Below are 27,463 nucleotides of genomic sequence, written 5' to 3'. Positions count from 1 at the left end.
TTCATCACAGGACTTGTATGAGCCTTTGTTACAGGAATCAGCAGTGGGCCTCACCATGGGTAGAGACATAAATAGTATTTCCTACAGTTATTTGGTCCCAGAAACCTTTCTGCATAGAACATTTGGGAGGGCTTATATTTGATAGACCACAGTTTGGTACACACTTCCCAGCATCCCTATTATCATGAGTGTCATGAGACACTAAGCCAACACTTGGCTGCCCCATGGGAAGTGGCACTGGCAAAGGATGCTGTGAATTAGTTGAAAAGGAAAGGTTCAGAAGAAGCTGAAAGCGATGTTCAACAGAAACAAGGAAAGGAGGGGGACAGGCAGGGAATGAAGGAAGGAATTATGAACAGCTGGGAGGGAGGGAAGAAGAAAGGTGGCAACTGTTAAGGATAAGAAATCCAGCTGCCTGCCTGTCAGACATGTGAGCCGGCTCAGCAGATGGCAGCTGCTGGACCAAGGACTATCTGCAGGTGAGAGAGACGATGAAGCCTGCCTGGGTGGGCACCCAGGAGATGTCTTGAAAGCATGGCTCGAGAGACATATCTGTCTCTGGGCAGACATGCGCTCTGTTCACTGTACTTGCTGACTAACATGACATTTTCCATTCTACAGCTGTGATAGCACCATGTGCTGAGCATATTTGCCTGGCACCGCCAGAGAGCCAAAAAAGAGGAGAAGGGTAACCCAGAAATATTCTGCAACACCCGGCCTTGCAGGGCAGGTTTGGGTAATTGTTCTCTGGAGTGCCCCAGGGGTCATGCACATACCAAGGGTTACGAAGGCCTGGGAACAAAGAGAAGCAGCGATGGGCCTTCGGTCACATCTCTAATACGGGACGGAGCCAAATGTACAGTTATAGAGTAGGCCCTGAGTGGACCGTGAATCCTAGGCCCTTTCTCCTCTGGAATATCATGAAATGATTTTTACTTCCTCCTTTAATGCTTGTGAAAATCAAAGCAAAATGTCTGTGGAAAAGAAGGGTTCCATGGCTTACCCAACTAATTTGTAAGCCAGCGGAAAAATGATTGTAACACTAAGTGTCTCTAATTCCTATAATCCTCAGTGGGGGGAAGTGGGAGGGAAAGGAAATTGAAAAAACAAAAAGGCAAGAAAGCAGACATAAAAACAAAGACAAAAAAGCACCAACAGTGGACAGGAGGTAGGAGAGGAGCTAACGCCCTCTCCAAGACAGCAGTCCCCATTTCCCTTACCTTCTCCTCTGCCTGATTCTGAAAGAAGGAAACTGAAAAAATTTTTGTTTTATATGTGGGCTGTGAATGAGGCAGCTGCAGAAAGAATGTTTAAACCCCAAGCAAGACCTGCAACTGGCTACTGAGAAATAAGGAGCAGCAGTCAGACAGTGACAGACCAGCATGAAGGCTGAGAAGAAACCACTAGCAGACCACAGATTCCAAGACAAGAACTACAAAAGCCACATTGTTTATTTAGTTATTTTGAGAGAGACAGAGAGAGAGAGAGAGAGAGAGCGAGCGCATGAGTGGAATAGGGCAGAGAGAGATCGGGAGCCAGAGTGAGAAAGAATCCCAAGCTGATAGCTTGGAGCCCGATATGGATGGGGCTTGAACTCATGAACCAGAAGATCATGACCTGAGCCCAAATCAAGAGTTGGATGCTCAATTGACTGAGCCACCCAGGTGCGCCAATGAAAGCCACATTCCAATGTATCTACATCTACAATGACATTTAGAATAAATTGAAGGATAATAGTTGAGTAGGCAACAAATTATACCTGTGGCAACAATTTCTTTAAAAGTAGTGTGATGTGGTAAGATAAATCAATTCAAGATGCTTAGTATAAAGTGGAAAAATCAAGATTAAGAAATGAGAAAGGGATTGACAGAGTTTGGGAACTTTAGATTAGAACCTGAAGATCACATGGTAGTGAGAATGGGAACCATAAAGCAGAGTGGGGATGCTGGGATTAGACCAACAGAGAAATCTGAATCTGCTTCCCTTGGGAAATTAAAATACTGCCACTTTTTTGATCCTGCATCACCAATGCCAGGGCTTGATCTTTTTTTTTTTTTTTAATTTTAGTCAGTTTGTTTATTTCATGTATTCTTTAAAAATTTGTTTCTTGAGCTATAATTCATATGCTATAAAACCAACATTTTTAAATGTTTTTAGTTTGGTGGTTTTTAGTTTGTTTACCTGGTTGTATAATCATCATCACTATTTAATTCCAGTACATTTTCCTCACCCCACAAAGAAACCCTATACTTGTTAGAAGTCATTTCTCATTTCCCTTCCCTTCTCCCCACTATGAATTTACTCTATGGATTCATCTATTTTGGACATTTCATATAAATGGAATCATACAAACTGGCCTTTTATGACTGGCTTATTTCAATTAACGTAATGCTTTCAAAGTTAATTTGTGCTGTAGCATGTATCAGTACCACATTACATGTATTATGGCTACATGATATTCCACCGTAGGGCTGTATCACATTTGCTTATCTACTTATCAGTTACTGGACATTTGTTTCCACTTTTTGTTTTTATGGCTACTATGATGATGCTATGAACATTCGTGTACAAGTTTTTGTGTGAACATGTCTTTTTAAGGACTTTTTAAAAATTCAAGTATAATTAACATACAGTGTTACAGGAGTTTCAAATGTACAACAGGATTCCACAATTTTATATATTTGTCAGTGCTCATAAAGATAAGTGTACTCTTGGGGCACCTGGGTGGCTGAGTCGGTTAAGCGTCCGACTTCGGCTCAGGTCATGATCTCATAGTTCGTGAGTTCAAGCCCCACATCGGGCTCTGTGCTGACAGCTCAGAGCCTAGAGCCTGCTTCAGATTCTGTCTCTGTCTGTCTGTCTGTCTGTCTGTCTCTGCTCCTCCTCCCACTCCTACTCTGTCTCTTTCTCTCCAAAATAAATAAACATTAAAAAAAAATTTTTTTAAGAGAAGTGTACTCTTAATCCCCTTTTATCTATTTTACCCATCCCCTCACCCACCTCCTCTCTGGCAAATACCAGTTTGCTGTCTGTATATAAGAGTCAGATTTTTGTCTCTTTTTTTTCTTTGTTTTGTTGTGTTTAAGTTCCACATACAAGTGAAATCATATGATATTTATTTTTCTTTGAATGACTTATATCACTTAGTATTAATCCCTCTAGGTTGATTCATGTTCTTGTAATTGGCAAGATTTCACCATTTTTTATGGCTGAATAATACTCCATTGTGTATATATACCACATCTTCTTTATCCATTCATCCATCAGTGGACATGTAAGTTGCTTCCATAACTTGAGTATTGTAAATAATGTTGCAATAAACATAGGGGTGCATATATCTTTTTGAATTAGTGTTTTTGTTTTCTTTGGGTAAATACACATTAGTGCAATTATTGAATTATTGAATTATATCGTAATTTTATTTTCAATTCTTTGAGGAACCTTGATATTGTTTTCCACAGTAGCTACATCAATTTGCATTCCCACCAACAGTGCACAAGGGTTCCTTTTTCTCCACATCCTTGCCAACACTTGTTATTTCTTATCTTTTTGATTCTAGCCATTCTGACAAGTATAAAGTAGTATTTCATTGTTGTTTTATTTTGCATTTCCCTGATGATTAGTGGTGTTGAGCATTTTTCATACATCTGTGGCCCTCTGTATATCTTTGGAAAAATATCTATTCAGATCCTCTGTCCATTTTTAAATTGGATTTTAAATTGGCTTTTTGTGTGTGTGTGTGTGTGTGTTGAGTTGTATAAGTTCTTTATATATTTTTTATATTAGCCTCTTATCAGATGTATCATTTACAAATATCTTCTCTCATTCAGTAGGTTGCCTTTTTGGTTTGTTGATGGTTTCCTTCACTGTGCAAAAACGTTTTACTTTAGTGTAGTCCAATAGTTTAATTCTGCTTTTGTTTTTCTTGCCAGAGAAGACATATCTAGAAAAATGTTTCTACAGTTGATGTCAAAGAAACTACTCTTTATGATTTCTTCCAGGAGTTTTATGGCTTCAGGTCTCATATTTGGCCCTTAATCCATTTTGAGTTTTTTTGTATGGTGTAAGAAAGTAATGCTGTTTCATTCTTTTGCATGTAGCTGTCCAGTTTTCCCAACACCATTTGTTGAAGAGATTGTCTTCTTCCCACTGTATATTCTTACTTCCTTTCCTGTAAATTAACTGGCCATAAAAGCATGGTTTTATTTCTGAACTTTCTGTTCCATTGATCATTGTGTCTGTTTTTGTGCCATTATCACACTAGTATGATTAGTATAGTTTTTCAGTATGTCTTGAAATCTGGGATTGTGATACCTCCAAATTTGTTCTTCTTTTTTAAGATTGCTTTCACTATTTGGGATCTTTTGTGGTCCCATACTAATTTTAGGATTATTTGTTTTGTGAAAAATGTTGGTATTTTGATAGGGATTGCATTGAATCTGTATATTCTTTCGGTAATAGGGACATTTGAACAATATTTGTTCTTCCAATCCATGAGCATGGACTACCTTTTGGTTTGTGTTGCCTTCAATTTCTTTTATCAATGTTTTATAGTTTTCAGAGTACAGATCTTTCACCTCCTTAGTTAAGTTTATTCCAAAGTATTTCATTCTTTTTGGTGCAACTGTAAACGTCATTGCTTTCTTAAGTTCTCTTCTACTACTTCATTACTAGTGTATAGAAATGTAACAGATTTCTGTATGTTAATTTTGCATCCTGTGACTTTACTGAATTCATTTACCAGTTCTAGCAGTTTTTTGGTGGGATCTTTAGGATTTTCTCCATATAGTATCATGTCATCTGCAAATAGTAAAAGTTTTACTTCTTCCTCACCAATGTGAATGCCTTTTTTTTTCTTTTTCTTGTCTGATTGCTGTCACTAGGACTTCCAGTATTATGTTAAATGTTGAATAAGTGGTGAGAGTGGACATCTTTGTCTTGTTCCAGCTCGCAATTTTTCACCATTGAGTATATTAGCTGTTTTTCATATATGGCCCTATGTTATGTTCAGGTATATTCCCTCTATACCTATTTTGTTGAAAGTTTTTTATTATAAATGGATGTTATATTCTGTCAAATGCTTTTCCCTCACCTTTTGAGATGATCATATGGTTTTTATCCTTTCTTTTGTTAATATATTACATTGATCAATGTGTGAATATTGAACCACTGTCTGGAATGAATCCCACTTGAACATGGTGAATGATTTTTTTCATACATTGTTGGATTTAGTTTGCTAATATTTGAGGATTTTTGCATCTATGTTGATCAGAGATATTGGCCTATAGTTTCCTTTTTTTGTGATGTCTTTATCTGGTTTTGGTATCAGGGTAATGCTGGCCTTGAATTTGGAAACTTGCCTTCCCCTTCTATTTTTTGGAAGAGTTTGAGAAGAAAAGATATTAACTTTTATTTAAATGTTTGGTATAATTCACCTGTGAAGCCATCTGGTTCTGGACTTATGTTTGTTCAGAGTTTTGGATTTTTCAAAAAAAAACTTTAATATTTATTTACCTTTGAGCTGAGGGAGGGGGGGAAGGAGGAGAAGAAAGAGGGAGACAGAGGATCTGAAGCAGGTTCTGCACTGTGAGCACAGAGCTGGATACAGAGCCTGAACTCATGAATGGTTGAGATCATGACCTGAGCCAAAATCAACAGTCAGCTGTTCAACCACCTGAGCCACCCAGGCATCCCTGTTAGGAGTTTTTTGATTACTGGTTCAATTTCATTGTTGGCAATTGGACGGTTCAAATTTTCTATTTTTCCTGCTTCAGTTTTGGGGAGATTATATGTTTCTAGGAATTTATCCATTTCTTCTAGGTTGCCCAATTTGTTGGCATATAATTTTCATAATATTCTCTTATAATCATTTACATTTCTGTGGTGTTGGTTATAATTTCTCCTCTCTTTCATTCCTGATTTTATTTATTTGAATCCTCTTCGTTTTTTGATGAGTTTCGATAAAGGCTTATCAATTTTATTGATCTTTTTTTTTTTGAGAGAGAGAGAATGTACATGCACGTGAGTAGAACATGGGGCCGACGTGGGGCTCCATCTCACAATCATGAGATCATGACCTGAGCTGAAATTAAGAGTTGGATGCTTAACGAACTGAGCCACCCAGGGACCCCTTGATTTTTTCAAAAAGCCAACTTTGGGTTTCTTTGGTCTATTCTATTAAGTCTTTATTTCAATTATTTCTGCTCTAATCTCTATTATGTCCTTCTCTTTGCCTTGGGCTTTGTTCTTCTTTTTCTAGCTTCTTTAGGTGTATGGTTAGCTTGTTTATTTGAGATTTTTTTCTTGCTTCTTGAGGTATGCATGTACTCCTACAATCTTCCCTCTTTCATTGCATCCCAAAGACTTTGGATCACTGTGTTTTCATTTCCATTTGTCTCCGTTTATTTTTTTATTTCACCTTTGATTTCTTGGTTCACCCATTCATTGTTTAGTAGCATGTTGTTTAGCCTCCATGTATTTGTATTTTTTGCAGATTTATCTCTTGAGATTGATTTCTAGTTTCATACCATTGTGGTTGGAAAAGATACATGATATGATTTCAATATTTTTGAATTTAATAATCGTTTTGTGGCCTAACATGTAATCTAATCTGGAGAATGTTGTGAACATATGTTCTCAGTTCCCTTGAGCATATACCTAGGACTGGAATTGCTGGGGTGTATGCTAACTCTATGTTTAACATTTGAAGAAATGCCAGACTTTTCAAAGTGGGTGTACCATTTTACATTCCCACCAGCAATGTATAAGGGTTCCATTTTCTCCATATCTTGCCAACTTGCTATTATCTTTCTCTTTTATTATAGCTATCCTTGTGGGTGTGAAGTGTTATCTTACTGCGGTTTTTATTTACATTTCTCTCATAACATATTTTCATGTGCTTCCTGGTCATTTGTATATCTTCTCTGGGGATATGTCTATTCAAATCCTTTGTCTATCTTTCATCTGGGTTATTGGTCTTTTTTCTTATTGAATTGGAAGAGTTCTTTATGTCTCCTGAATACTAGGTCCTTATCAGATAAATGATTTGCAAATATTTTCTTCCATTCTGTGGATTGTCTTTTCATATTTTTCCAGTCTTATTGAGAAATAATTAACATACATCACTGTGTAAGTTTAAGGAATACAGCATAATGGTTTGATTTACATATATTGTGGAATGATTACCATAATAGCTTCAATTAATACAACTAATAGCTTCTCAGATAAATACAATAAAAAGAAAGATAAAAAAGGAAAAAAAGGAAAAATCTTTCTTCTTGTGATCAGAACTCTCATGATTTACTGTCTTAACAACTTTTCTTTTCTTGTTTATTTATTTTTGAGAGGGGGAAGGGGCAGAGTGAGAAGGAAGCAGAGGATCTGAAGCAGGCTCTGTGCTGACAGCATAGAGTTCAACGTGGGGGGCTGAAACTCACAAACTGTGAGATCACGACCTGAGCCAAAGTCAGACGTTTAACTGACTGAGCCACCCAGGTGCCCCTTAACAACTTTTCTATACAGCATACAGCAGCATTAGCTGTAGTCATCATGTTGTACACTACATCCCTGCTACAGGAATACCTCATTTTATCACACTTTGCAAATACTGTGTTTTTTATAACTTGAAGGTATGTGGCTATCTTGCATCAAGCAAACCTATCAGTATCATTCTTCCAACAGCATTTGCTCATTTCATGTCTCTGTGTCACATTTTGGTAATTCTTGTAGTATTTTAAACTTTTTCATTATCGCTACAGTTGGTATGGTGATCTGTGATCAGTGAGTATGACTTACTGAAAGCTCAGATGATGATTAGCATTTTTTAGTAATAAAGTAATTTTTAAATAAGGTATGTACACTGTTTTTTAAGACATAATGTTATTGCACACCTAACAGACTACAGTATAAACATCACTTTTTTATGCCCTGGGAAACCAAATGATGTGTTTAACCCAATTTGTTGTGATATTCACTTTATTACAGTGGTCAGGAACCAAAGTGACAAGGTCTCCAAGGCATTCCTGTATTGATATATGCAGTTGTCTTTTAAATCAGATAGGAAGGAAAAAAAGAGTTATAATAAAAACTACATTTATACTTGTATGTTAACCCATATAGTTAGTTTTATTTGTGCTCTTTATTTCTTCATGTGGATTCAAGTTATTCTCTAATATCCTTTAATTTCATCCTGAAGGACTTCCTTTAATATTTTTCTCATAGGGCAAGTTTGCTAACAATGACACCTATTTTTGTTAATCTTGAATGTCTTACTTTCTCCTCCTTTTTTGATGGGTAGTTTTGCCAGATATACTATTCTTGGTTGACAGTCTTTTTTCTTTCACCACTTTATTTATTTAAAAAATTTTTTTTAATGTTTTTATTTATTTTTGAGGCAGAGAGAGACAGAGCATGAGCAGGGGAGGGGAAGAGAGAGAGGGAGACCCAGAATCCGAAGCAGGCTTCAGGCTCTGAGCTGTTAGCACAGAGCCTGACGTGGGGCTTGAACTCACAGACCGTGAGATCATGACCTGAGCCGAAGTTGGACACCCAACTGACTGAGCCACCCAGGCGCCCCTCTTCACCACTTTAAATATTTCATCTCACTACCTCTGACCTTCATGGTGTCTGATGAGAAATCAGCTGTTCATTTTATTGAGGGCTGCTTGCATATAGGGAGTCATTTCTGTCTAGCTGCTTTCAAGATTCCTTTTCTGAGACTGGCACTTTCTGTTGTGGAAGGTTATTAACTATTTATTTAATTTCTTTAATAGATATAGGCCTACTCAGATTGTCTGTTTCTTCTTGTGGAAGTTCTGACAGATCGTGTCTTTCATGAAACTGACCCATTTTATCAATTGATACATTCAAATTTGTAGGCACAGAATTTTCATAATATTCCTTTATTATCCTTTTAATACCTATGGGATCTCTAGTGATCTCATATTTCATTTTTTATATTAGTAATTTGCATTTTCTTTTTTTCTTGGTTAGCCTCGCTAGAGGCTTATTGATTTTATTGTCTTCTCAAAGAACCAGTATTTGATTTTGTTGATTTTCTCTATTGATTTCTCATTTTCAACTTCATTGATTTCTGCTCTAATTTTTATTATTATTTTCTTCTGGGTACTTTGGATTCAATTTGTCCCTCTTTTTCTAGTTTCCTAAGGTGGAAGCTTATAGATTTTAGATCTATCTTCTTTTCTAATTTATGCAGTCAATGTTATAAATTTCCCTCCAAGCACTGCTTTCTCTGCATCCTACAAATACTGGTAAGTTGAACTTTCATTTTCATTTACCATAGTCACTTTTTAATAACATGATTCTAGCTCTGACATTTCATCATACTTTGTATTACATTCCAATATCCTTCCTAAATTTAATGCATCACATCTACAGGATTCTAATGAACTAATTCTTTTCCCACCTTTTGGGAGAAATTTTTCAGTAACAGCTTTAACTCTAACTTGTGGAGGCATTACATGATACTCTTACACAGAAATTTTTGTTTCTTTTTTTAATCTGGAAAAGACAGGGATTACTACCTATTAAAAAAATGCGTGTTTGAGTTCAACAAAATCCTGGCCCTTTTAGCAGTATCACTTACTGCTTATAATCGGCCCTGTTAACATTGATTTGACTATAGAGAGCTTTAAAGGTATAAAAGCATACTGGAAAAAAATTCAGTTTTGGGAAGAAATATTATTTTCTCTTTTGCCTTGCTGGAAGTGTGAGCACTTTGACAAGTGTTAGATTTGCTTTTGGTTACATAAGAAACCAGCTGTGCTCTGCCCCAGATCTCATCCTGCCAGTTCTATTTGAACAAAAGGGAAATGTATTCTTGAGAAAGTAAATATGTACAAGGGCTCTGTAAATTAGCCTGTTTTGCTTCAGATCTCAAGTCATCATGTTGGTAAAACAGTCTTCATCTATTACATTGATTGTAAATCACTGGTACAGAACAGAGAACTCACATTTGTTCTTCTCTGTATATATCAGAATCCAAAGATCTTGGGATCAAAGATTCAGAAACATGGCATTCTCACTTGATGGGTCCATGTGTTTATACCAAGAATGTTTGCTCATCCATCCATTATCATATATCACTTCACTCACAGCTATCTGAATCCAGACTTATAGAGTCAATTGCCTCTCCTCCTTCTCTGTTTGGTCTCTCTAGAGGGCTTCAGTCTTAATAATCCAAACAAGCCTCACCATGTTTACCCCCAAACCTGGTTCTCCTCCAGCATGGTGTCCATCTAGGAGCTTAGCTATGACACCTATAATTTCCTCACTCCCAAGTTCTTCCAAGTTCAATATATGAATTCTCCCTCAGATCTGCCAACTTATCATCTCTCACTTATACATCTTAACTCTTTTCCCTCATCCTCACTTGCCCTCTCTCTTCTCATCTGTTTCCCACCCAGTAGCCCAAGTGAATTTTTTTTCTAAATGCAAATCTTATTTTATCATTCCTTTGCTTAAAATCTTCCAGTGGCTTCCCCCTGGTATTAAATTAAGGACTGACATGGGGCGCCTGGGTGGCGCAGTCGGTTAAGCGTCCGACTTCAGCCAGGTCACGATCTCGCGGTCCGTGAGTTCGAGCCCCGCGTCAGGCTCTGGGCTGATGGCTCGGAGCCTGGAGCCTGTTTCCGGTTCTGTGTCTCCCTCTCTCTCTGCCCCTCCCCCGTTCATGCTCTGTCTCTCTCTGTCCCAAAAATAAATAAAAAACGTTGGAAAAAAAAAATTTAAAAAAAAAAAAAAAATTAAGGACTGACATCTCATACAATGGCCTATAGACCCAGCATGATCTGATCCTTGCCTATCTTTCCAGACTCATTGAGGGTCAACTGCTAACTTGATCTCTACCCCACTCATCTTTCTAACTCAAAATCTGTGTATGTCACCAAGACTTATGACAAGAAAGACAGCTGGCTGGTGGTTTAATACAATGTCAATAAAAACAAGCATCACCCCTCCCCCCCCCACCATGTGTTAAAAAAAAAAAAAGTGCTCAAAACTCCTGTAGAGCTCCCGGTTGGGTTTGAATTGCCTACAAGGGATTCAATGAGCCTCTATCCTCTTCCATGTCTTTTGACATCAAGTTTGATATTTTGAACCAACCAAATATTGGGAGTCCAACCTTGGTATGATTATACAACACAATTAGACTTATTATCTCCGGTGAGTCATAAAATGGCTGTGAAGGTTATTACAAATGAGGAGTTCCTGAAATGTTTTGAGCTGCAGCATCATCCAAAGAAGGGTAAAGTTTCCCTAACTGGGACAAATCCTTGAATGTTTTGTGAGAAAAGTCATCTTCTTGTTTGAGAGTCATACCTGGCGCACACACACACACACACACACACACACACACACACACACTGCTCAGATGCATTAACACCAACATTCTGAACAGCTCAGCACCTCATGAGTGATCCCCATCATCCTCTTTTACTTTATTAACAGCTGTGTTAAGGTATAACTGACATAAGATAAACCATACAGATTTAAAGTGTACAAATGGATACATTTTGACATATGTATGGTAGTTTATGTCTATCATCTTGCCATTGGTTTTCTATTGGCAAGAATATCTATCCTTTGCTATCTATCTATCTATCTATCTATCCTTTGCTCTCTTTCTTTTTCTCCTGACAGATTTTAGATTGAGTATTTTTTAATTCCATTTTATCTCCTTTGTTGGCTTGTTTTTAAACAGTAGTTACTTTAGGTATATAGCAAACATCTTCAATGTATTGTGCCCTAACTTCAGCTGGTATTCATGCACAGTGTAAGAACCTTACAATAGCATACTTCCATTTCTCCCCTCCTGGATTTTTGTTTGTTTGTTTGTTTGTTTGTTTGTTTTGCAATGCATTGGTTTGTTGTTGTTGTTGTTGTTGTTGTTGTTGTTGTTTAATTGTAGTAAAATATACATAACATTTATCATTTTAGCCATCTTCAGGAATGCAATTAAGTGGCATTAAATATTCACATTGTTGTGCAACCACTGCCACCATCCATACCCACAGCTTTTTCAATATCCCAAACAGAAACTCTATACCCATTAAATAATAACTCTCCATTCCCCATTCCCCTCAACCCTTGGTAATCACTCTATAAATATGACTATTCTAGGCACATCATATAGGTGGACTCATATCATATTTGTCATTTTGTTTCTGCTTTAGCCTGTATCAGAATTTCCTTTCTTTTAAAGGCTGAATAATATTCCACTGTATGTACATAGCACTGTTTATTTATCCAGTCATCTGTTGGTGGACATTTGGGTTTTTCATCTTTAGAACTTAATGAATAATGCTGCTATTCCCCTCCTGCCTTTTATGCCATTGCTGTCATACATTTTACTTATACATATGCGACAGGCCTCACTGATATTATTTCTGTTTAAACAGTGAATTGTCTTTTGGACATTTAAATAGAAAAATATCATATATTTACCCATGCAGTTATTTCCTGTGTTCTTTATTCCTTTGTGTAGCTCCATTATTTTCATTCATTTTTCCATTTTAAAGTATCATAATCCTCCTGCTTGAAGGATTCCCTCTAACATTTCCTGAAGTGCAGATCACTGCTAATACTTCTTTCATTTTCATATGTCTAAGAACATCTGTATTTGCTTTTTGTTTTTTTGAAAGTTATTGTCACAAAATATAGAATTCTGGATTCAAAATTTAAAGTACTGAAAGGAAAAAAAGACGTTGCTCTACTCTTTTCACTTGCAAAAAGAATTCTGCTGTCATGGTTATCTTTGTTCCTTTGTATGTAATGTTTCTTCTTTTTCCTCTAGTTGCTTTTAAGATTTCCTCTGTCTTACTGGTTTTGAGCAAATTGATTATGATGTCTTTTGGCATACTTTCTCTCATTTTCCTGTACTTGACATCCATTGAACTTCTTGGATCTTGGTGTTATAGTTTTCATCAAACTTGGGAAATTTTTAATCTTTATTTTTTCCAATATTTTTCTGTTCCCTTTTCTCTTCTCTCCTTGGAAATTCTATCTACGTGTTCCCTGAGATACAGGGAATATCCAAGGTGAGCTCTGTTAGAAAGAAAAGACTGGTCTCCTGTGTGAGCTCCAAGACTATTCTAGAATTCCTCCCACTGGATCTTTCCCAGCCTCAGGTGATTTCTCCACATGAAAGAATTCATCCACAAATTCTCAAGGGGGGCTTTGCAGATTTCCAGAGTTCTCTCTCTGTACCTCTCTCCTCTCTGGTAATTTGTCTCATGAAATCTAGATTTCTTGGTCTTCCTGGACTTTTAGCTCTGTCTCCCAGACTCAGAAGTTTGCTGTGCTCCACCCAGGATCCTTCTCCCTACACCATGGCCCTGAAACTTTCTCAAAGCATTAAGCTGGGATAACAGCAGAGTTCACCTTGGATGTTCCCTGTATCTCAGGGGTCACTGGCCTTCATTGCTTGGTGCCCAGTATCTCTAAAAACCATTACTTCATATATTTTTGTCAGGTTTTCCATACCAGAGATTTCTCATGTCCTACTCTTGGTAAGTAAAAGAGGTCAAAGTTACCAGTGACCAGAGTGTCTGACCTCACCATTTTCTTATCCAAAGCCTCAAGCTTATGAACCATCCCTGCCAGATATTGCCCTCCTGCCCTATGGTTGTAGGTTCCAGCTGGTTCCTGGACCAGTACATCCAGCCCAGGGAGCATGTGGGGGCTGCTAAGCCCAGGAAGGTAGATTTTGTTTAATTCACATGAAGGTTTCACATGCAACGGTAGTCCATCTGGCCTCCTCCATCCTAACGTTTCCCCCTCCAGATGGCTATGCTAACTCCTTCGGCCTTGCAGGCTCTGGGCAGCCAAACTTAGGGATTGGCTGTGCCTTCACATGAAGCACACCCTCCTTTGCCTCAATAACACTGTGTTGTGGGTAGCAACAGGAACAGATCAGACACTCCACATGTAGTCTCTGGGGCCAAAGCAAAGTTATAAAAGCTTCAGTGGGTATCCAACAGTGGCCAAATTTTGCTTTTTAACTAGAAATGGGACACCTGAAGCATCTTTGAAAATGTATGCTTGGAGTAATTTTAGTTTTCAGTTTTGGGTGTGTGTGTGTGTGTGTGTGTGTGTGTGTGTGTGTTCGACTGAAATAAAGGGATGAAAATCTATCCTTTATCAATTACTAAGGCCACTATCTCTTTTGTTTCCTTTAGGAATAATACCTAAAAATCTTCTGTTAATCCTCAAGACTAACTACCCCAAGCTTAAATACTCCCTACATTAGTCTGTGCTACCACAACAAAATACCATAGTCTGGGTGGCTTAAACAACATAAATTCATTTTCTCACAGTTCTGGAGCCTGAAAGTCAAAGATCAAGGTGCCCTCAGGATTGGTTTATGATGAAGCATCTCTTTCTGGCTTGTAGATGGCCATCTTCCTACTGTGCTTTTCCTCTGTGCATGCATGGAAAGAGAGAAGTCTCTGGCATCTCCTCCTCTTCTTAGAAGGACATCAGTCAGACTAGATTTGGGTCCTACCCTCATGATCTCATTTAAACTTAATTATCCCTCTTAAAGACCCTATCTCCTCATACAGCTACACTGGGGGTTAGGGTTTCAACACACAAACTTTGGGGGAAACAATTCAGTCCACTGTACTCCCCCAAACCCTGAACAGAGAATCTTTGCCTGGCGTGGATGTTGACTTTAGCTCAGGTCCCCCTGCTTCATTTTCATTCTCTTGGGATGACAGAGGACTCTTTGGGTTGATACTGAGTATGCTGTCACTACAAATGAGCAGCCCCTCTGGATAAGCTTGGGGACCTGGAGAGCTGGCCCTGGCAAAACATTGCAGCTGTGCTGCCCCAGACCCATAGCTGGACACCCAGTCACAGTAAAAAGTCACTGTCACCTGGAATTTATCAGGTTACACAAGGTATGCTCTCCCATGCCTTTAACCTCTTCCTCCCTCTACACGTATCGCTTCCCCACTTTTCTTCAACTGTATCCCTGCCCAGCTGCTCTGGCCTCCTTGCCCTTCTTCCACATTGACACCTCTGTAACATAGGCAGGGTACCAGGAGGCAATACAGCCTGGCAAGGGTTCCCAAACTTTGCTGTGGTGATTAGGATCACCTGGGAAGCTTTCAAAATTTCCGCCCCCCCTCAATGCCCAGATCACATACTTTATGGATTCAGTCAGAATGTACAGGGTGAAAGCCAGACATCAGTACGTTCCTGAGGAACTGGGTTTTGAATCCTAGTTTTACTGCTTCTAGCTGTGTAACCTTGGGCTAAATGGAGAAAATAGTAGCACCTATCTTATAAGATTGTAGGTAGGGTTAAATGAGTTAATACTGTGAAGACCCTAGAACAGTGCTTGCCACGTAAGGTATGTGTTGTATGTGTTAACTACCATTGTTACCAGAAGTGTCTAAATGAAACCAGTTCCCTACAGAGGAAAATCCTTTACTAACTTAAGAGAATCAGTACACAAAGTCCCCAACTGTGAAAGGGAAAAGAGTGAGCTAACATTTACCAAATACCTGCTTGGTGCAAAGCATCCATTACTTTACCTAATCTTTACAATAATCCTTCAAGACCAATATTATAATTATTTAACAGAAGAATAAACTAAAGCTTAAATAGATTAATTTGGATTAATTCCAAATGATGGAGTTGGGATTTTCCACCAGGACTTTCTTACTCCAAACTCAGGTTCCTCTGAATCCTCTTCTCAACTAAGCCACCACCTTCGGACTTTTGTGTTCCTCTCTGCATCACCCAATTTTAGCAACAATCCTGTTAAGTCAGTTCAGCCAGAATTCCCCACCCTTCACATATGATCAAATTCCTCATAGCCTACCACACCCAGGTGGTAGCTGGTCACCCTGGCCTGCCTTCAAGAAGAATCCTGTCAGGTAGGTTTGGCCAGAATTCCCCTTTACCCCTGATGTCTCCTCTTAGTAATTTTCCATCCATTAACCACCACTGCCCCCTCAACCCCTGTTCCTTGGATACAAATCCCCACTTGTCCATGTTGTATTCATCACTAAGCCCAGCTCTATACTGGTAACTGCAAGTTACCACTTTCCTGTCCAGCTGGTGGTTTTTTTGACAATCTCACTAACACACGCACATTCACATACGCTCACATACACATACACACAAACCACAGCACAACTCTGGAAGCAATCCTCAGGAAACAGTCCTTCATCCCCAACTAGTAACAGTTATGACTCTTACACTATAAACATAAACAGCACCCACCACTGTCTAGTGTGGCCACGTCAGACTTGGGTGGCTCAGCAACCAGCCTCTGGATCTGAGTCAGAATGCTGCATGCTTCCTCCATCTCCTTCCAGATGAGAAACACGTCCTCTCTGACCCCAGCTCCTGGGAAGGGAAACACAGAGTGAGTGAGTGGCTATGGCAGGCCCAAGAACCCTCTAGTAGTCCTAGAGGCCTGGCATACCCCAGTCAAGTATCTAGAACATTTCTGAACATCAAATTCCACTGTCTCCCCTAATGTGAGAATCAGAACTGAAATCCCTAAGGAAGTGCTGTCAGCTAAGGAAACATAAATGCAGACTTTGGGATGCAGTAAATCTTTGTAAATATCTGTACCAGCCAGAATATTTTAAGATGAATTACTGATAATACTCAAATAAGGTAAAGAATAAAAATATTCTTTAGGCCAAGGTGAGGAAGGGAAATTCAATGGTTTAGGAAAGTAATACTTCCTAACCTTTCTTGATTAAGCTGAGATTTCCTGCTTCTTTGAAAACCACCTTCACAGTCTTTATTTTCCCCTAATGTAAGAGTGATTCTTTGACCTCCTTTTCTGAATCTCTGCTGTCTCAATTAAGGGTTAGGTTTGGCCATATGACATATTTTTTCAAAATGATTTGGCTTCTAAATATAGATACTAATATCATTCTCACAATCAATTAATCAATAAAAGTTTATCCCGTAGGTAACAGGTCCAAAGCTGGGATAGAGGCTCTGCCTTCACCAAGATCTAGGCCCTCACAGATTAGTCATTTCCATACATTAGGTAGGGTGTAGGAGTGGGAGGGAAATGGATAAGCACAGAAGTGCAATATAAGGGATCTGACATCATCAGATCTGTGGTGGTATCTTGACAACATCAATATCAATGTGATGGTTGTGGTAATGTCCTATAGTTTTGCAAGGTGTTACCATAAGTGGAAACTGGATAGAGAGGACCTGGCTATCTCTATTATTTCTTACAACTGTGTATAAACCTATGATTATCCCCACACACCTCCTGACTAGAGCCTGCTATGCACACAAGGCCAGTAGTGACTCCAAGAGGCCATGAGAGAACCACCCATTTTCCATGGCATCCACGGGCCCAGCCACTGCCTTGGTACTACCCAAGCCATTGCAGGATTACCAGGGAGTTGCTGTTCTGGGGTTGTTCCTAATTCGGCTGTACAGACAACTATTTAACAGCTATATTTTCTAGTTTTAAAAATTCCACTCCAATAAAAACCTTAAAAACAACAACAACCAACTCAATTTCAGACAGTATACAGTCAGCTCAGAGAACACTGACTCTGTTATCATTAAAGTAAGCTACATCCAAATTCTCTAATGATAAATACCTCTGAGGGTACCTGCATTGTGCTCAGTATTGTGCTCAGGCATTTCTAAACATTGTCTCTTTCTCTTTACCCCAACTCTGCAGGCAAATTCTATTCTTGTCCTCCTTCTACAGTATATATAAACTGAGACAGAATGAACTGTCCAAGGTCACACTGTCAACAAGCGGCAGAGCAGGGAAGGAGTCAAACCAAGTTGGTGTGACTATACCAATTCAGCCACCCTGAATAGTTGCCCTAGAAAAGGATTGGATGGTTATAGAGGGTCCCTGCAGCCCTCTCCCCGAGCTGCTATTAAGATTCCAAGTCTGTCTACCTAATAGTCCACAGACGCCTGAGATCCCATAACCACGGAGAATGAGAGACCACCAGTCTAGGGGCTGCCCCCACCCAGGGTGAAAGGATGGACCTTAAGCTACCAGGATAGACCAGAGTCAATGTTTCTGACTTTTAAAATGTCGTCAGGAAGGGCAGGGCAGAAGTGAAGGGATACCAGGGATCTGGCCCTCCCGAAGTGAGAGTATTAAAAGCTATATTCATAAAGAAGCAAGTGACAAACCCTGACAGAGATGGATAGCCACCATGCCTCTGCAGCCATCAACAGCCCAAGGAATGACACGTGATATACACCCAGCTCCATGGTAGAACTCCAAAAATATCATAAACTGCTGCCAAATGCAAACCTTAAGCCCATAGCACTTTCTGACTGTTGTAAAAGCAAAACTGGCTTCCGGTTGCTTGCTGCAGCACAGAGGGGTTAAACAGCAGAATCCTCCAAGAAGTTCAAATGAGTCAAGGCTTTCCATTTTCCCCAGATTTGCCAATAATGTCTTAAGAGGTAGTGGACCACGGGTCAGCAACAAAGGAAAAATTCAAAGAAACGGAGGTGGCTCTTGATGACGCAGGAACAGGACATGTGTTTAAGGGGCAGCAACTGACAGCATGCTCCCAGTGCAGGCAGTAACGAGATGATCACTACACGGGTTTAGTCATTATAATTAGGCAGTTACAGATTCCTATACTGGTGATCAGAAAACAAAATAAAACTGTCCATTTAACCAGATTTGCTTTGAAAACAAAACAAGAAAAGCTGCAGGGCAATACAAAGTAGACCTTAGAATGTAGAGGTTTTATTTCATTATTCCACAGGCAGTGAGGAAGGGCTGCCATTTTTATGAGGGTCACTTCTAAGGGATGTAGCTGAGACATCAGACAGCTGCAGCCAAGGCACAGCTTCTTAAAACAGAAGAGCGTGGAAGACAAGGCACAGGAAATCCCAGTATTCAGAGAGCTCTGTGAACTTGAGATGCCACAGAGGCGACAAAACCACGATGAAGCTGTACGGATTTTGATCATCAAGGTATAAGCTAGCCATGGTCTGCTGTGCACAGAAGCAGGATATGGTTTCTCATAGAGACATCCAGACGACCTACAAAATCTTCCAACCCAAGTGTCCCCTCTTGTGCACCAACCCCTGATATCTCCCATGTGTCGTGAGGTAGCAATTTGAAGGCTCACAAAATTCTGACACCAGCTGGGAGAGATGTCACATTAAGCTGCTGTTTTTCATGAGGACCTGGTATTGATTTCTCAGACTGGCTGGTTTAACAAATGAAATGAGACCCAGATTAGATATGTTTTGATATGTCAGGGGAACACCACCTCCCTGTCAAATCTTCCATGTCTCACCTACAGAAGTCCAATTCCTTAATTATTCATTTGGCAAATATTTGTCAAGCACTTACCTAATGTGGTGGATGAGCACTGCCAGTGCTGAGGGCCCTGCTCCCTGCATTGCAATCAGGTCCAGGGTTCAAGGCCCCCATAACACTCCCTCTAACACTCTGCCACCTGGTCAGGGCACTGTCCTCCAGCCCCCCAGGGCCCCCGGATGCCACTATCTTCACCACCAGGAAATTCACAGCCCTCCACTCCACCCACCCCACCCTTCATTCAAGGCACCGTTCAGCCTCCACCATCAAGCTTGGTCCATCCATCCCAGCAAACAGTGATCTGCCTCCTGCTCCTTCTCAACCCTGTGGAAGGAATCAGCCACACCACTGTTCTCAGTCCTTTTGCTGCCAGGGCACACTCTCAGCACCACCACCACCACTACCACCCCCATTAGATAGGCTGACAGTATATGCAATTCCTGGCCACCTGTCCCCCCAACCTCCAAATCCAAAGAGCACAAAGAAGCATCAGCCAGTGATGGTGAACTAGAATATGCATAGCCTTGAATAGTCTAATTTAAGTCAATCCTTCACAAACATGATGCCTTATTTTTGGTACACAGCTGCTTATAACACAGCTCACCACCCAGCAGCATGTCCCCCGTCATCCTGCTACCCAGACGTGTGGTCTACAGCTCTCCTATGGTGTTAGCACATAGGCTTGGATTACTGTTTATGCTTGTGCAGGCTGACTTTGCTCACTAGATTATAAACATCTTGAGCATCGGGACAATATCTTTTCTTTCATTGTATCCTCCATAGCACTTAGCACAGAAGCTAGTGTTTTCAGCAAGAATTCTTATCCTTCTTTGTTTTTATTTTCCTTATTAAAAAGAAACAATGACTGAGCACCTAATATGGTCTTTCCTCAGGGAATTGCCCTGCCGCATGACTGAGAGGCCCAATATTGAAGAAACTCTCGAGAGTGGTATGTAACTGACTCATATCCTTAGAGCATACAGCTATGCTCTAGGTATTCTAGACATTAGCAATGACTTGCCCTCAAGCAGTAAGTCCCTTCCTTTCAGATGCTCCTGCCACAGCTACACAAGGCTCCCCCCATTATCTGAAATACTAGCAATCCAAGGGCAGGAGAGGAAAGGTGATTCCAAAAGCAGCCAGGGATGGCACTGGCCCCAGGACAGTTTAATGTAGGGAGAGGGCAATCCAGAAAGTAAAACCACCCTCAGCAACCTTGAATCCCAGACCACCCCCTAGTCCCAGTGCAGGCTCACCTGTCTGTGGCTCTTCTCCACTGCCCAGGACTCCTGGGTGAAGAACTGACCCAGATGAAAGGAGATTGCTGTGTGCCTGAGCCCTAAACTTCTATTTAGCTGTGAGGATCTGAAAGAGCTGAACAGAACTATCAAAAGGCAGTATTTTCAGAAAAAGCAGCACATGCTTCTATTTACAGAAGGCAATACAACATTTTTTTAAATATAATAAACCAAGAGGTGACTAAAATGTCCAGAAAAATAAAATTATAATATGGGATAATATAGGTGTGATGAAAGGGGGCAATTACATCCATAAAGATATTGCAAGTGGTGAAATCAGTAGTGTCTGTTGCAATGGAAAATCCCCAGTTATTCCTGTTAAATTATATATTAAGATGTTTTGGTGTTGAGAAGTCATTGAACACCTTGTGGCTTGATCTGGCCCCATCCCCCCAACCACTGAGGTGCGTGTGCAGCTGTACTCAGTCGCCCTATGGAAATTAGCCACTAATTAATTTAAAGAAAATAGAGGCATTTCACCATCTGGATAAACATCTAGTATTTCCCTGGAGCAATGAATGTATATGCTTCACAAGGGCCATGATGTCTTAAAAGTAATTTCAAATACCAAGTATGGGCAACTTTTAATAAGTGAGTGTGATACTATCTCCTGGGGCCTCTCTCTTCTAAGTGGAACACCTCAAAATGCAAATGCGTTGCAGTCTAATCGTCCAATATTCACATAGCAAACCTGAATATAAGCCATCACTATTCACCGCAGGGTAAAGAACAAGTGCTCCACCAAACTCAGCAAGAAGCATGACCCCAGGCTCTGGGTGCTACCCGGCAAGCAGGTGATGAAGACACGGGCACAGGGAAACGGAAGCAATATCCAAAGAAAAAATGCCCACAAATAAAGTTTAGCTGAGTAAATCTATTCTTTTTAGAACAGGCAATACCCTCTAAAAAGCACCAAATCAAAAGGTGTTTTAATGAAATGGTCAATTCAGGGGAACTTTATGGGTTTCCTTCAGAGAAAATTTGTTAAAATTGTTGTTTTTCAGCTTTTCCATCACAAAAAGACCTGGCCTTCTTTTGGTTCTAAGGGCCCCACAGTGCACAAAATGAACACAAGATGGTCACAGAGCTGCTCCCTGATATCTGTCAACCAACTCTGAATCAACAGAGAAACAGTACGGCTAGGGCTTGTCCTGGGGATCAACCCCACACTAGCATCTACTCAGCCTCCTGTCCTCAACAAAAGCCCATTTTTGTGAAAATTGATCACGTGGGTTACTGAGGACTGGGTCTCATTCACAAGTTTTGGCGCATTAATGATTTTCTTTAAACTCATAAGACACTGACCTAAGACCCAGGAAGACAATTATTTTAAAATATCCTCTTCTCAGGGGCGCCTGGGTGGCGCAGTCGGTTAAGCGTCCGACTTCAGCCAGGTCACGATCTCGCGGTCCGTGAGTTCGAGCCCCGCGTCAGGCTCTGGGCTGATGGCTCGGAGCCTGGAGCCTGTTTCCGATTCTGTGTCTCCCTCTCTCTCTGCCCCTCCCCCGTTCATGCTCTGTCTCTCTCTGTCCCAAAAATAAATAAAAAACGTTGAAAAAAAAATTTTAAATATCCTCTTCTCAATAGGACATCCTCTTAGAGCAATCATCATTCACTCATTTACTCAACAAAACTCAATTAATATGTATTATATTTGGGCACTGGAAATACAGGATGAACAGAAACAGTCCAAGCTTTTAAGAGACTCTCACTCCAGTGTGGTCTTCCCAAAGTGTGGTCCTCAGAACCCGTGTCAGAACCCCCCCATCTGCTTTTTCAAAGTGCAAACTCCTAGGCCACACCCCAGACTCATTCTCCAGGAAACTGTACTCTTAAAAGCATCCCAATCAAAACAACCATGAGATACCACCTTACACTTGTCAGAATGGCTAACATTAACAACTCAGGTGACAACAGATGTTGGCAAGGATGTGGAGAAAGAGGATCTCTTTTGCACTGTTGGTGGGAATGCAAGCTGGTGCAGCCACTCTGGAAAACTGGATGGAGGTTCCTCAAAAAACTAAAAATAGAATACCCTATGACCCAGAAGTTGCACTACTAGGTATTTATCCACGGGATACAGGTGTGCTGTTTCGAAGGGACACATGCACCTCCATATTTATAGCAGCACTATCAACAATAGCCAAAGTATGGAAAGAGCTCAAATGTCCATTGGTGGATGAATGGATAAAGAAGATGTGGTATATATATACAATGGAGTATTACTTGGCAATCAAAAAGAATGAAATCTTGCCATTTGCAACTACGTGGATGGAACTGGAGGGTATTATGCTAAGTGAAATTAGTCAGAGGAAGACAAAAACTATGACTTCACTCATATGAGAACTTTAAGAGACAAAACAGATGAACATAAGGGAAGGGAAACAAAAATAATATAAAAACAGGGAGGGGGACAAAACAGAAGAGACTTACAAATATGGAGAACAAACTGAGGGTTACGGGAGGGGTTGTGGGAGGAGGGATGGGATGAATGGGTAAGGGGCATTAAGGAATCTACTCCTGAAATCATTGTTGCACTATATGCTAACTGATTTGAATGTAAATTTAAAAAAATAAAAAATTAAATTAAAAAACAAAAAAGCATCCCAGTGATTCTTTTGCAACAAAACCTTGCAAAGCTTTAGTCTGATAGGCAAGGCAGGCATGTAAACAAGTTATTTCTATACAAAATAGTCTTGGAGAAAAAAAGTTGAGTGATTTCCGGAACAATATTCTAATACCCTGATGCCTCGATTTCTGCCCTAAAGAAGTGCTCCTCAAAGGAATCAGAGTTCTTTTTCCCTTTCAAAGTACTGGAGAGTCCCTGACATACCATCTTCTCTATATACCTATCCCAGGCCATGAACCTCACTGATGTGGTTCATAACATTCCAGTATTTCTAATAGCGTCATCTCTTTAAGATTACATGTCTTTTATAAAGCCTGCTTCCTGCTGATGCATAAAGGAGGAGAAAGTGGGAAAAACTAAAATTTACTATGTGCCTACTATGTGCCAGCCCTTGTTTTGGGCACTTAAACCTATTGCCTTATTTACTCTCACAATGATCCTATAAGTAGGGATCATTACCCCCATTTCACAGATGAGCCAACTGTGGCTCAGAGAAATTAAGAAACTTACCCAAGGCCACACAACTAATAAGTAGTGCAGTCAGGATTCTATTCAGGTCTGTCTCCAAAGTTCCCCATTCTCTTTCCACACCAGAATATCGTCCTTGTGTATCTTCGTAAACACTAGATCTAAAAGCAAATCTCATCTGTGATGTACTGGTTGTTTTTAGTTTCCTTCAAGGGGCTTATAGACTCATCTCTTCCTGGGATGGAACACACCCAGTCTGTAATTGTGATATGTAGGTGATGATGGTTGCTGAGCTACATCTCCAAGGCCAGGGCCTAATGCGACATTCTGATGAGCAACAGCACACACTTGGTGGCTTAGCTGTAATCTGCCTGCGCTGGGATTGGCAGTCACCCACAGGACAGCCTCATGGGGTTCTTAACTCCCAGAGCTCTCAAGTGTTAGACTTCTGTTATCTGCATGTTTGTCTCCCTTATCCAACTGTGATTTCTTTGAAGACATTTATCATTTCTATAACCAGCCCCCCTGGTACATCCCTGACAGCTGAAAGACACTTCCAAATAGACTGTTCCAGAGCATAAACTTGCTGAGGAGAGGGACTTCCTTTTGCATCATTGTATCCCCAGAGCTCAGCACAGTGCTTGACTTTCAAAAGCAAATGTGGAGAATCTCTCACCCTCAAATCAGGGTGAGTATATTCAAAGGTAATCAGAAATCAACACCGGCTCTTTTACCTAGTGATTCGATTTAATTTTTAAGAGATTCTTGAGAGATTTCTCTATGCCATGTGTTTTGTTAGGTGATGCAAGATGTCTGGACCCACTCAATTATTTCAGTGGGATCCTAAAAGATTGATTATGTTGGTGACCAAAGAAATGGGCTAAGCCCACCACTGCCCAGTGAGAAAGGGCTGTGGTGAGCAATGGAGGCATCCGGTGACAGGCTATACTACAGCCAGGAGCCAAGAATAACAAGGAACCCAGGATGTAAACCCACTGCGGGGGAAGGAATACAGGAGTTCCCTGCCCTGAAAGAGTCTTAGTCTCTGGTTAAGAAAAACAGACCATGGGGCGCCTGGGTGGCGCAGTCGGTTAAGCGTCCGACTTCAGCCAGGTCACGATCTCGCGGTCCGTGAGTTCGAGCCCCGCGTCAGGCTCTGGGCTGATGGCTCGGAGCCTGGAGCCTGTTTCCGATTCTGTGTCTCCCTCTCTCTCTGCCCCTCCCCCGTTCATGCTCTGTCTCTCTCTGTCCCAAATAAATAAATAAATAAATAAATAAATGTTAAAAAAAAAAAAAAAAAGAAAACCAGACCTTCACACATACCAAGATGTAGGGAAGAAGTGGGTGGAGGTGGAGGTGGGAAATTCTGAAATCCTAAACTGGGATCCTGGAGTCATGGAGGGAAGGAGCAACTTATAACTCATCAAGCAGAATGGGGTGCCTGGATGTCTCAGTCAGTTAAGTGTCCAACTTTGGCTCAGGTCATGATCTTGCAGCTCACAAGTTCGAGCCCTGCGTCAGGCTCTAGGCTTCAGATTCTGTGTCTCCCTCTCTCTCCGCCCCTTCTCTGCTCATGCTCGCTCAATCTCTCAATCTCAATCTCTCTCTCTCTCTCTCTCTCTCTCTCTCTCTCTGTCAAAAATAAATAAAAATATTTAAATCATCAAGCAGAGGCATAATTGATACTCAAAGAGTTTGGGGTTCCCTAAATAGGAACCTTGTCCTTTATTCCTTTGGAATCTCCTCCTCAGCCCTACTGAGCCTCGAAAAACAAAAAAAAGGTGTTGAACAAATGCTTGTTAACTAACCAGAACAACTGTCTCACAGAAATTCAAGGCAAACCATTTATTGGGAGGAGCAGGACTTGGGAGATAATTAAAGTCTCTCAGCCTTGAAAGCTGTAATGTGGCAACAATTTTGGAAGTGCAGCTGCTCTAGCTCCATGGGTTGAATTAAACTGAGTTCTAGGAAGAAGGAAGAAGACCTCAGGGAGCCTCCTGCTGTCAGTGAGTTACAATCAGTGCTTCTAAATTAAATCAGAGATTAGAAACAAAGAGGCAATGCCAAACCTGAGTGATGGGCCAGTAAACTTTACATACCTAATTAAAGATCGGAAGTGCCTTCCAAGAACACAACTTGGTTATTTTTTCTCCGCAAGCCTAACAGCCTGAATATATCTTAAAGTAAATAAAAGTTTGGTTTCATGATATTTAGTTTTAATTCACGCATTTATCTCCACCACCACAACAAAAAAAGTGCAGTTTCCAAAGGCAGAATCAGACAAATTTTTACAGCTACACCATTTTTGGACTTCAGAATAAAACTAGCTGATCTAGTTTTATTTTTTAAAACACCATTTTGCCAGGAGTACTAAACATAAAAATATTCTCAGAAAAACAGTGCCCTTTTCTATTACTGGATATCCCTTTTTACTAATTCATTGAGAAATCTTTCTCTTGGGGGCAGGAGCCAATATGGTGGTGATCTCTATGAACACTGTAGTTTCATTCAATTAGGGGTGGCCAGCGTGCAAATGCTGAGGGCCTGGGGCAGTAATGCTCAGTGGTAAGGATGATGATGGATCCACTAGGGATGCCTGACGTGGATGCAGGTGTAAGTGAAAGGTCCTGGGCTGCCCAAACCTGACCTCCAAGAACAATGACAGGGTCCTGAGCCGGTAGCCCTTTTGGTTATAGATATGAAACCAGACTTAAGGTATAACTGTGCCCCAACTGTCTGCACTTTGCCTCCTCCTTCCTCTTCCTCCTCCACTTCCCCACCCTCCCTCTACCTCCCCCTCAGGTATAAAGTGTGATGCTCTGGCTTGAAGTAGGAACTCAGAGCTCTGATCATGGATGTCAGCCTGGGTGCTCATTCTACCATTGGACTGCCTTGAATTTCCAATTCTGAACAGCCTGGTGGACCATCTAAAATAAATGCACTGTCTGCTTCACCAATCAGTCCAGATCCCATGATAGCTACATCAATGCCAAAATTGTTTTCTTTGTTCTGTTTTTTTTTGTTTGTTTGGTTGGTTTTTTTTTGCCAGATGCCAGATCCTTAAGTGAAAATTTTTGCTCTAACATGATTTTAGTACTCATATTTACTATTTCAGTTTAGTTAGATTTTTTGAGGATAAAATAAGAAGTGAGAACCAATATAGAAGATGAGGTTTGCTACAAACCCAAGAGATCATCAGAAGCCTTTTTCCCTCCTATAAGGGAGTCCCCAAACCACCAAAATAGACCCCTCACTCTAGGCCCACAAGACTTTCACAACCTAAGGAGTAGCCAGCTCCCCACATTATTAGGATTGTACCCCCTTAAAGATACAGTCCCTGGAAAGCTCTAGCACCTAAAGTTCCATCCCCAAAGAGCAATAACCCAGACCCCATCCTGAACAACCTGTCCCTACATGAAAACTTCTGAGAGCTGAAAACTACCACATCCAATTTACAATTATTCTTGCACTATTCAAGCTCCTCCCTAAGCCCAGTCTGACAATAGAAAAGTAGGAGAAGGTCATGCCCAGCAAAGGCCTCAGTATAATCCTACCTTATACTTATAGTGGAAAAATGGGTGCTCCTGAAGGAGCCCACCACTAGTATCAACCTTGGAAATGAACCTTCCTTCTATCGGGACATAGCTGAACAGTATTCATTTCCTGGATCTAAATTCCAATTCTCATCCATCATTATGAATGAAAATAAACTGGTTAGTATCATTCTTTTTGTTTCAGTATTTATTT

At 40.4% G+C, this 27,463-nt stretch overlaps 1 protein-coding gene across 9 annotated transcripts in view; it reads right to left on the bottom strand.

The window, feature by feature from the left end:
- VWA3B (von Willebrand factor A domain containing 3B) overlaps positions 1-27,463 on the bottom strand; it is a 217,789-nt gene that overhangs the window by 129,700 nt on the left and 60,626 nt on the right. For all 9 annotated transcript variants that reach the window (XR_009248713.1, XR_009248714.1, XR_009248712.1 and 6 more), the window contains one exon: positions 16,252-16,377. Coding sequence is in view for 2 of the 9 variants with exons in the window: in XM_058684344.1 (XP_058540327.1) it covers positions 16,252-16,377 (126 nt within the window). In the remaining 7 variants the exon portion in view is untranslated. The remainder of the gene's footprint in view (positions 1-16,251; positions 16,378-27,463) is intronic.

The sequence above is a fragment of the Neofelis nebulosa genome, chromosome 9, assembly GCF_028018385.1.
Source record: "Neofelis nebulosa isolate mNeoNeb1 chromosome 9, mNeoNeb1.pri, whole genome shotgun sequence".
NCBI classification, from domain to species: domain Eukaryota; kingdom Metazoa; phylum Chordata; class Mammalia; order Carnivora; family Felidae; genus Neofelis; species Neofelis nebulosa.
This window is presented reverse-complemented; position numbering and strand designations above follow the sequence as displayed.